Source organism: Ascidiella aspersa, chromosome 6 (assembly GCF_963924565.1).
Source record: "Ascidiella aspersa chromosome 6, kaAscAspe10.2, whole genome shotgun sequence".
Classification (NCBI taxonomy): Eukaryota; Metazoa; Chordata; class Ascidiacea; order Phlebobranchia; family Ascidiidae; genus Ascidiella; species Ascidiella aspersa.
Window position 1 is genome coordinate 27,812,205 of NC_139452.1, and position 11,659 is coordinate 27,823,863.

The 11,659-nt window shown below is 36.7% G+C and overlaps 1 protein-coding gene across 1 annotated transcript in view; it reads right to left on the minus strand.

The window, feature by feature from the left end:
* LOC146141098 (uncharacterized) overlaps positions 1–11,659 on the minus strand; it is a 33,864-nt gene that overhangs the window by 1,334 nt on the left and 20,871 nt on the right. The window contains exons 19-25 of the mRNA XM_083392810.1: positions 7,494–7,702; positions 6,556–6,833; positions 4,809–5,375; positions 3,693–3,797; positions 2,452–2,685; positions 1,029–1,379; positions 21–234 (exon numbers count right to left, since the gene is read on the minus strand). Of these exons, the coding sequence (XP_083248936.1) occupies positions 21–234; positions 1,029–1,379; positions 2,452–2,685; positions 3,693–3,797; positions 4,809–5,375; positions 6,556–6,833; positions 7,494–7,702 (1,958 nt within the window). The remainder of the gene's footprint in view (positions 1–20; positions 235–1,028; positions 1,380–2,451; positions 2,686–3,692; positions 3,798–4,808; positions 5,376–6,555; positions 6,834–7,493; positions 7,703–11,659) is intronic.

Consider the following 11,659-nt stretch of genomic DNA (forward strand, 5'->3'; position numbering starts at 1 on the left):
TCCCATAATCCGAAGCCTACCTGCTCTCGCCTTCCGCCCAGTGGTTGTCGAATCCAAACTCGCTGCTCGCAAGGTGGCGCATGGGAGGTATGTCCGGAGTCATTTCACCCAAGGGTTTGGAAATGGAATACCCGGAAACAAGGCGCTCACCAGAGGAGAGAAACGAATTGTTCGGGGTCATGAACTTCTGTTGACACGACTGCTTGTGTGACTTCCGCAGTCCTTTGACGTTATCTAGAATTATTTCAATAGAATGACGGTTCACGAAAAAACAACCGCATAACTGCGTCCACTGCGATGTTGTGTATTTACGGCGTGCTACATTATTAGTCTTAATAAATAGCAAAGAAACTCGACACGCTTCTCTTCTGTCTTCTCGTCTAAAAGGAGACTAGGTTGTCTATTATTTCAGTATTCGAACTACACAATAAAGGTTAATGCTGAACTCTTAACATGGTAATTATTTGCTTAGAACAAAGAGTTTTGCTGGAAACAAATCAGTCTAGCTAAATCCATGCTCATATTTTCGCTGAATGGTTAACGCTGGCGTTACAATTTAAAAAAAAAAAATTTTTACACTGATTCCTTATTAATTTAAAACAGTAAAAACAGTCATTGCCAAATCCAATAACGCCTGCTCAAAATTAATTTTACAATCTTTGCGCGTTTGAGTTTCCGCAAAAAACTGTTTTTATGAAGTTTAGGATGATTATTATTAAATTATTTCGCCTTTGGTGTTTCAAATTTTCAATACAAAACTTGCGGCTCTGGCCTTATTGTATGACGAACATTCAAGAACATTTCAAGACAATTTTGCTTATTTTTTTTCTTAAAAAATTTCAGCATCGGTAAACAAATAAGGTACTATCAAAATACAGTTTTCCCCAAATATTTTTTCTACAAACTTATGCCTTATACTTCTGCACACCAAATTTCCTTGGCTCACAACTTAAACAATTCCGTGAATTAAAAAAAATATAGATAAAAAGAAAAAGAATGAAAAACTTGCGAATTTTTTTCAACCTTACTTTTCATTCGTCTTTCCCTCAACTTCATCAACGTGTATCGCCAATCACCCTCTTCCGGTTTCACGTCATCACTGCTGACGTCACTCAATCTCGCTTCACTCCTGGTGACGTCACGCCAAATCGCGCTGTCCCTCATGACGTCAGCATAACTGGGTATGACGTCACGTTGCGCTTCGACGATCCCGGAATCGTGCGCGCGCGACTGCCAGTCGACGTTTCGTGACGAAGCGCTGTGACTGACGTCATCGGATGACGTCATGTTGCCTCCCGACCACAAACCGTCGTCGGTGCTTGATTGGTAGGATTGCAGCGAGCGAAGAGATTGAAGAGATTGGTTGAAAAGTGAAGGGTCTGAATAAAAATGATTAAAAAATAAAGTAACGGACAGTAGTTTATTACTGTATGCTGGACAGTTGTTGCTGTATTATGGACCTTTCGCTATCTTTGTAAGTTGATTGCCGTTCTGATGTTATTCAATAAACACAGACACGTTTAATAAATTGCTGCGGCTAAGCTGTTGAAACACGCAACCTAACAAATGAAGCCGGGTTCAATCGCAGCGTGTACCAGCTTTGCGCTCGCATATGCATTCAGCAAAATTCTAATCAACTATAATTATTAGCCTTTAAACTAACCCAGCTTATCCCTGCACTGTTACTAGTGTGGAATATTTTTTAATGTGATGTTTTTTTGTACTTTAACTACACCAAACAATGAGCATAATAGTTGGAGGTTGTAGTAAAACGTAGTAAGAATATCAAATCCCATACAGAAGTATAGGTATCATTTTGAACGTTTCGAATAACTCTTTATTCATTTTCAAAATCATGTTACTTTAAACTTGAGAGGCTATACCACCGGAAAACAAATCTATTAGGTTAATAACATTTAAATACGATGCGTTTTGGGCGACTATAACACCAGTATAAAATTGGGTAGGATTAATCACTAAAATACGGTATTTTTCAGTGTGGTAATGACTAAAGTCATTGACTTGACTTAAGTCACTGTTTTCAAATGACTTGACTCAAGTCTGTTGACTAAAATGACTTGACTTTGGTTGAGTCTTTTGGACAAATTAATCGACTTGGACAAGTGTTTTTCATTAAAAGTTAACTTGAGTTTTCTACGTTAAACAATTTGATTGCTGTATATTGCTTGACTTGGGCAACCGATAACTTGGACTGGGACCTGACTTGTTATATTTGCAAACGACTTGACTTGGACTTAGGTTATTTTTCAAATGACTTGACTATGACTCCGGTCATTTCACAATGACTTGTTTACAAGGCTGGCAATCTTTCCTTAATGTCATGTATGTTATCGATTCTGTATATGTTTCTTTAGCACACCACCTTTTTACTTTAGAACACAGCCTTCGCCTAATATTATTAGAAAATAAAATCTACAGTAGTATAGATACCTGAGCGTCGCAGTTTCATCTCGGACAGCCTAAGTTTGTTGATAACTCTAGAAGCCGACTGCTTCTGTAGGCTGGCGCTTGAGTTCTGATAAAGAGAGTTCACGTAATGCAGCAGCGATTGGTCAGATGGAACATTGTTGCTTTGCATTGATTGGCTGCCGTAAGCTCCGTCAAGCGCCGATTGGCTGCTTTCGTGCCCAGTTCCCGCCAAAGACCGACTGCTTTCGTAACTCCCTTAATTAAGTTATTTTACATCAAAAGTGGATGGCTTCTCAGTAAACCTGAAGTCACTTTATATACATTAACTTAATAAAAAAAAAATTTTTATACACTTTTTTTTTTTTTTTTTTTTTCTTTATACACATTAACTTAATAAAAAAAAATTTATAGAACTCACGCAACAAAGTGTTACCTTTTTAGCTAGTAAAAAGACTCGAAACATACGAACTTACACTTCTAATTAGAAATGCATTATTAATTAACTTGATAGTAGTTGGATAATCAAAGAAACTGTAGACACAATTGTGTGACAAAAAAAAATCCTAAAAGTGAAATTCGCTACCTGGTATGGCGCCTTTCATACTTCATAGAAAATAATTCTCAAGGAAAAACGCCAATCATGATACTAAACTTAATCTTTCTAGTAAATCGTTAAACCTAAATTATTTTATTTGGTTACTAGATAAAAGCCACACACTTGGCGATTTTAAGCAGCTAGCTCGCGTGTGCGATGGAAAGTACGTTATTTGCCACTTGGCAACATTTCAAAGTGCCCAGAGATCTTGTCGAGTGGCGCTTTAAAAGCTGCCCGCAAATTAAGAAAGGGCGAATCCCCTCCAGAAATGTTAAGAGCACGCTGAGCAAATAAACTACCCGAGATATCTTGTTGTCTTGTGTAGCCTATAACTTATACCTCAAGTATAGTTTTTTGGTTAAACGGCATGGGCTATATGTTTTTAGTTGTATCGCATATATGCATTTAGGGGAAGAGATGAAAAGGAAATACTTGTAAAACAAGCAATAGGCAACTGTAGTTTAGACAAAAAAAAATAGAAATCTAACCATGTGTAACCTGCTCGCAACCATTTAACAAATATATTGATCCTAGAACAGAAAAAAAAATGAATTAAGTAATATTTAAAACTGCTAAAGTTCGCCAAAAAAAGTAAATCAATTTGAAAATTGTTTTTACAAAAGTGTGACTCTTCCCCCCTAAAAAAACGCGAATTTCAATAAAGTACCGGTATTTGTTGCTCTACGCTGCGATATTGTTTTGGCGTAAGTCTCCTGTTGTCTTGTTATCAGCGTTCTGAATCTTCCGTCCTTTTGCGAAAGATCCTCCGAATCTGTAATCCAACATTGTTGTAAGAACTTTAAAGAAATAGATTAGTGGTGAAGGGAAAATACTTTAAGTTCCGGTAGAATTTTTTTTTTGTCGTTGCGCTAAATTAATTCTATTTTCACCTCTGGATAAAGGCCCGTTTACACTACAGCTGCACTGAGCTGAGCAAAGCGTAATTTGCATTTAAATTCTATTGTGGCGAGCGTTTTACGCTTTGCTAAACTGAAGCCCCGTGCAGCAGCTGCAGATAGCTTAAAGTTACGATTTGGAGCGTTTTTCACGCTTTGCTAAACTCAAGCCCAGTGTAGCTATAGAAACACGTTACGTTTGGGGAGATTTTCACCCAGCGCAGCTCACTGCAGCTGTAGTGAAAACAATTTCACGCCCAGTGCAGCTCAGTTCCGCTCAGCGCAGCTGTAGTGTAAACGCGCCTTAAGATGCACCTATTGATTGGCCTACATTTAGGCTAATAACGATTTGACTTTAGGAATAAGCAAGGCAGTATATAATATTAAATGTCTGATAATGAGGTGTAAGGCAACAGCAGTAACGCAATTTCAGATAGTATATTTTGGTTAGTTGTAATCTTTCTTCATAGTAGAACCTAACAAGAAAACAGATCATACAATACGGTTAAATCCTTACAATTGAGAAAAAATACATTATCTGGAAATGAAAAATGCAATTTGTCGTTCAGCATTGCCACCTGATTTTGCAACTTTGGACTAAATAACTACGTCCACCAATAAGTAAATACTTTGTGTAATAGTAACTAGAAAGAAAGGCTTTATTATTACTTTACTTTACTTATAACAATTCCTTTAAAAAAAAAAAAAAAAAAAAGAAAAAAAAAAAAAGTGAAAAAAAAAAAGTCTGATTCTGGTTTTACCCGCGTTTTTAAACCTTGGGTTTTATTGTTAGAAAGGAAGTTAGTGTTTTAACCATCATCAGAGTGAACCACACTTTAACTATCGAAGTATTAAAATGGAATAGTTAGAAAGTATTTTTTGCTGACCTTTGCTTTTTGATGCTGATGGATCAAACTGAGTAGGTGTTTCACGAGGATCATTCTTATCACGAGCTTCATGACTTTCACGTGATTGCTGTTCACGCTTCTTTGATTGCTTGGTTTTCTTTGTTTCACGCGATTTCGAATCATCGCGTTTTTCACCAGACTTTGTTTTTTCACGAGATTTAGGTCTTTCACGTGATGTAGGTTTTTCTCGTGATTTAGGTTTTTCACGAGACTTTGGTTTTTCACGTGATTTATATTTTTCAGGTGATTTCTCTTTTTCACGTGACTTCAATTTATCGCGAGCGTCTTTTTTTTCACGACGAGGCCGACGTCCTTCACGGGTTTTTTGTTTCTCTCGTGATGATTGTCTTTCACGTGAGCCGCTCGCATTACGGGCTTCACGGGTTCGTCGCTTTCCACGGGAACCGGATTTTTTATGTGATGTCTTTTTATCACGAGGTTTTTCGCGAGTGCAACGTGCATCACGAGTTTCACGTGTTTCTGGAATCGGCTCGCTTTCAAATGAAATCATTATTTGGGATGAAATCGGCAAAAGATATTTTTTATCTGCAAAAACAGATGAAAATATTTAAAATGTAAAATTTTACAAAAATAAAATAACTAATATCCCCATTTGAATTGTAACAATGAACTTGTCCATTAAGAAAATCACTTGAAGATAATTAACAAAAATGGACAAAGACAAAATGTTAACTATAAGACATTTAGAAACGCTACGGGCTGCCAACAAAGTGTTTTTTAACCATACTAGTAGTCATTTTAAGTTGGGTTAGAATGCAAAACAAACTGAACTCTGTTCCTGCTAGAGAACTAAACAAAACTGCTATCGACCCAAAACGAAAAAATCTTCATTTGATTTTGTTCCCCTTAATAATAAAAACAACTTTCAAACCTAAGTGGAATATTTCACTGATTCTAAAAAACAAAAATGGTATTTTAACTTAAAGAAGGTTAAGAAACAGATTTGGCGTATCTACGACTTTTAACGAATCATGTTGGGTCCGGGTAAAAATAAAGCGCCAACATGAACAGATGTGCCAAAAATCTCACGTCTACCTATCGTATAGCGCTCCACTATAAAAAGCAGTTTCAAAATATAGCAATTGATTTAAAAGAGTATTATGTTGGGCCCTGTTAAACCATTCGCACTAAATTCGCTGAAAATCAAAACCACTGTATTTCTAACCCTACTGCCAACATACATGAAATGTCAAGCCTTTTCGACTCTGCTAAACGTAAAAAAATATTCCAACTTGATATAGACAAGAAACTTATTGTTGTGACGTCATTACAATGTCCTAGCTTAAGTGAAATATTTTACTAATTCTAAAAGCATAAATGATTTAAATTGCTTAAAAAGAGATCGGAATAAAGCTAAAATTGAGGTTAAGAAACAAATTTGGCATATTTACGACTTTTTAAAGATAAAGTTACCAAAACGATATAAAATTGAGAAAAATATATTTTTAGAAATGATTTTTGTTGAACCTAAAAAAATCCGCATTAAATTGGCTAAAAAATCAAAAGCATTATATTTCTAACCCAACTACAAACGCACATGAAATGTCAGGCTAAACATATATTGTAATAAAATAATCTAACTTAGATCCCTGTATAACTTTAACAAACACACATGAACATAAAAAATAATTCAATAACATAGAAAATACATAAAAAATATTTCAACTCTTTATAAACAAGAAACTTAGGAGCAGCTTCAAATGACCTGGTGCGGCTGTCAGTCTCTTCTCTTCTTCTTCAATCTTCTTCATTTTCCTCTTGGATTGTGGAGCTGCCAGATGCGGCGTGCTCAGCATGGCTGCGAGTCCGGACATCTTCCGACGGTAGAGTGACTTCCGAGGTATCATGTTGATCCAGGGAATTTCGGGATGCAGGAGGTTCGGGTCCCCTCCCTCCTCTTCGTTTGTGTCGTCATAGACGGGCACCGGGTACTTGTCAAGGTTGAATCTTTCCTTGGAACCTCCTGCGGTGAAGGTCACCGTTCTAGAGATATAAGGGAAGTTGGGTTTTATTGATGTGCAAACTGTCTAGTATTTCGCGACATATATTTTATGAAAAATAAAGTCTTTTTAAAGCAAAGTAGGACTTCATTTTAAAATCACCTATTTACAACACTGGTATTTCGTGATATATGATTTATTAAAATAAACAAAGTGTTTTGAGGCATAATAGCTGGTAACCGGAGTTAGGTGTTAAAGTCACATCAAAGCCCATGTACAAGTATAGATAGCATTTTGTAAACGCTTCGAAAAAAAGTTGTTTACATGAAATAGACTTATACGAAACATTCATGTTCAATCTGGGCTTTGACTTAAATTAATCTGCTAGATTGACATTTATTTTGAAGTCATATAACTTTTTATGGGTTACAGCACACAGCTCGGATAAAGCTTAATTTTTAACTCTGCCATAGTTTTAGTCAAATGTCCCGCGTAACATTCCCAACTTAGCGGTCATAAAGTTTTTTTTTTTTTAGCGGTCATAAATTTTTTTTTTAGCGGTCATAAAGTTTTTATTTTTTAGCGGTCATAAAGTTTTTTTTTTTAGCGGTCATAAAGTTTTTTTTTCAGCGGTCATAAAGTTTTTTTACTTTTTTTCTTATTTTGTTGTCTTTTACATTCGGTTAAACTTTTTGTCACTTACTTGACGCTCTTCGAAGAGCTGACTCGCCTGATGCTCCCCCTCGAAGTAAACGACCTCCTCAATGACGCCAAAGACCCCTTGGACCTTCCCCCGAACACGCTCGACGATGGCCCCCTACCCAGACGCAAGGGGCGACCCTCTTCTGACGTCACAATGTCGAAGCCGTAACGCTTCGCCATCCGGGGGGCTTTAACTAGCGATTTTCGTCCCTGGACGTGAAAGCAAATAATTGGCTCTTTGGGTTTCGTTTAAACTATAAAAACTATTCTCTGTTGGAAAATCACAAAGTAAAGTCATTAAATAAGGGTTTAAATCGAAATTTCGTGGTTATCAAACTAGGACTAGCGGGATTCTGGGGTCCTTGTGAAAGTTTCAATGCAGTGAAGCAGGATTCTAAGTAATTGCAATTTTAGAAGGTTTTGAAGGCATGCAGGTTCGCCTGTAAGGAGTTATTTATTAGGCAGAAAATAAGCAGCCAATCGTACCTAAAAAAGGAGAAACATGGGATGCTTGGAACACTTTATTCGTCTGTAAAAATTGAAAACGTCGCGGCAACCCTTGGTCTTCTAAACTAACTTTCAAATCTATCTGCTTACTTTTTTCTTTAAAACAAAAGCTTATTATACGAATGTTAGAAATACCTTACAGGTAATAACACCTATTTTGCCGAATTGAATACGAAAGTTTCATTCTCCTGTTCTTTCTATAGGCTATGTATCGCTTTCACATACTACATAACATATTGGGGAACCCCTACTTTTCGAATGTTTCTGTTGTCCGTGACATTGTACACTTTTTTTCTATCGACAACAAAAACTTCACATTACAGAACTAAAATGATTTTAAGCTATAAAAAAGTTAAATTTGAAATCTAATCAATACCTTCCAATTAAATATCTGCCAAAACGGCGAACCTGAATACCGCATCTTATACTAACACCATTAACTTCGCATTGTAACGCGTAAACTTATTTTTGGTTGACAAAACAAAATTAGAAACAATTAATAAAAATATTATACCATAGTATTCGATAAAAAATCGACGTTTTCCTATTCACAAACGTTTCGGTAATACAGCCTACTGCTGATGGCTTGAGGTATTACCGAAAGGTTTGAATAGCTTAATGGCGAATTCAACATCCATTTGATAAAATATCTGCAAGCTTTTCAACCTAAATTCCGACCCTCATTGCTCCAAGCTGTATTGTTACAAAGCAAATATACGTTCGGCAGCAAAACGCCACCAGTAACTCAGTCTGGCTTCTCTATACCCGCTTTGTTGAAGCCAGTTTAATAAAGCGACAGTATTTGACAAGTCAATCTCTCGCGTTCACCTGTGGTTTTACTCGATGTGGCGGTTTAACCCCATCACTCGTCGGCGCCTTTCAACGCCAAATCCGGGTCTTACGCCAGGCTTATTTTTGTCACAGGCTGATTCGTGGGTTGTCATGCGGCAAATAGAAGAATTATGGCTTGCAGTGGTATTCGCACGGTGTGATTTTACAACATTGTTAAATGCGCTTAAAATGTATCGCGCTTTGCTACAATACTGTGGATAAAACTCGTCTTGCATTTAAGTTTATGCAATTGAAACAACAACCATCTTCATAATATACTTGCTTGAAATGAAAGGCTTGTAAAGCTGCAACTTTTAGCGAAATGTTTGCAATTTTATGCTAATTTTTGTTGTGACTTGCCACTTTACTAACGACTGGAAAGATAGGTTTTACTTTTATAAAGATTTCGCCATTTTTCAATATCTCAAATGTCGAATGCAATTTGTTCTGTAACCCTTTGCTCAAGAATTCTGTATCTAACCTAAATTTATAATTGACGTTTCTTGAAGTTTGTACGCTAGAAACGCACCAAAACAGACCTTAACATTAAAACTGTGTGCATCTTCCAAACATCATGATCACAAAACTTCCAAAATAATCCACACCAAGTTCCAAAATCACATAAAATGGTCACGTCTTGTAGGGGAACCCCCTTCCTAATCCCGCCAACAACTTTCTTTGATTCGCCGACAAGCGATTAGCAAAGGCAACAGAAACGACATCCAAGTTCAGCATTCAACATAGTACACAAAGGTACACTTCTCACTTAGTGCCTGCAAAGGTTTTCTAGCTGCTAAAGCGCCAAATTAAACTCTGGACCACATTTAACGTATACGCTTCAACAGAACTTACTCAATACTCAATATAATTTAATACTTGACAAAAATCCTTGTAAAGTCAGTAAACCCAAAAGTCAGTAATTTTACCAGCGTTTTAAAAAGTAAAATAAAAAATAAGTTTGTCAGATTCTTGTTAAAGGTTTGAAAAATGTCGATAAAATGAAGGTTTAGAATAGATTGACAAATGAACGCAAATGCAACTTTTGCATATGAAAAAGGTAATCAGTAAAAGGAAAGGTATTGTTTAGTAGCTTTTAACATGCAAGCCTCCCGGAATAGTTAATAACCATTATATATTTAACTTTTCACCGCATTATAGTCGGTAAAAATTATTAAGATGTACTCTCTAAGAAAAGTTTATCGAGTAATTCTCAATTGGCCCTTAAATTTTAGTAAAATGTTCTCAAACTTGACGAATCTGGTTTGTTGTTACAAATGTGTTCATACTGAGCTTCTGCGTCTTTCAAGGTCAAGGTCAACCGATAGCTCGGGCGTCTCATTGTGACGTTGTACAAACACGCGACGCTTTGATCAATTCCGCAAAGACCCTCGACCAACAATTCGCTGCCGTGCATTTTTTTAAATCCATAATCGTGCAAAAATAATTTTTTACAACAATTCTCAGCTGCTAAAACCGATTAATTTTTTGCGCTAAATATTTCCGTCTCCCACAGAGAATTAGATAGGAACGCTATTCTAAGTATTTTAATATCACAAAAAATGTAAAAAAATACCTTAAAACAAAACCAGGGGATGCGAGTCCGTAGGACGTAAATTTAATTTTGTAAATGTTTTCTGTATGCAAACCACCACCTTGCAAAGATATTTTTGGAACTCTATGGTATCGCTCAAAAAATGTCTTGTTTACATTATATCAATTCTCTGCTGCCAAAAGCGGAGCAAGCTGTGCGTTAAATATTTGCCTTTTCTCACAGTAAATCATATGCGGAAACCATTGTTCCAAATCTTATTATAAAAAAACGGCTTAAAGAAACGTTAAAACCTGTAAAAGGAGATTCAAGTCCATAATCTTCGGAGATCAAATTAGGAAAAACATATGTACAGTACATTGTACAACCACGATCTCTCACAACCAATAGAGGCTGTCCGGCTGATAGCTCGTTCGAATGCTTTGATTATCGCCGATTTCGTTAAATAAACAAACAACAGGCCGAGGAAGTCTTTAGTCATACATTTCAACAAATTGTTTGAGCCAAAAACCTTCTAGCGCGTGTCACGAACTGGAACATTTATAAACACAAGTATTTGAATAGGTCGACTGATTTCGGTAAGCCTTTTCTGAGGCATCTTTTTTATAAGCGAAGCAAGTTGTGCTAAGGGAGAATATTTTACATTTGTAAACCACCATCTTAACAATAACTACCTAGCTAAACTTGTTTGTTTGAAGGCTTTTATTATCACGGATATCGTCGAAAAATCAATTATCAAGTAAGGGATTCGAACTGTCAACCTCAAAAAGTCTTCCCCATAAATGACCACAAATCTTTTGAGCTAAACAATTTCTTAACATGTATTAATTAATGTGTGTTAACTACTGTGATCTAGCCCTTCTGAAGCTTCTTTGTGATCAGCGATTACGACTTACGTATCATTAGTACACCGAAAGCCGAATCTCTTTCGGTTGGATAATGATATGGTGCTGTAGATACCCTTTAATGTGAAGTTGCTTCTACTTACAGAATGTTGCAAGCATTGGCGTATGGTTGCTTCTCGACTCGCTTCTCTCTGAGCCTGCATAGCTCAGTTGGTAGAGCGACGGCCCCGGCTTGGAGGTCGTAAGTTCGAACCTCACTGCAGGCTAGTTGTATTTCTAGACCGCCTTGCTTGCATCATTGTTCGACAGATTCGGGGAAGTCTGCGATGCTTTCGGTGTACTAATGATACGTAAGCCGAAATCGTTGGTCAAAAGGCAACTTCAGAAGGGCTAGATCACAGTGGTTAAGACACATATGTGTGTGCAGACTGTGCA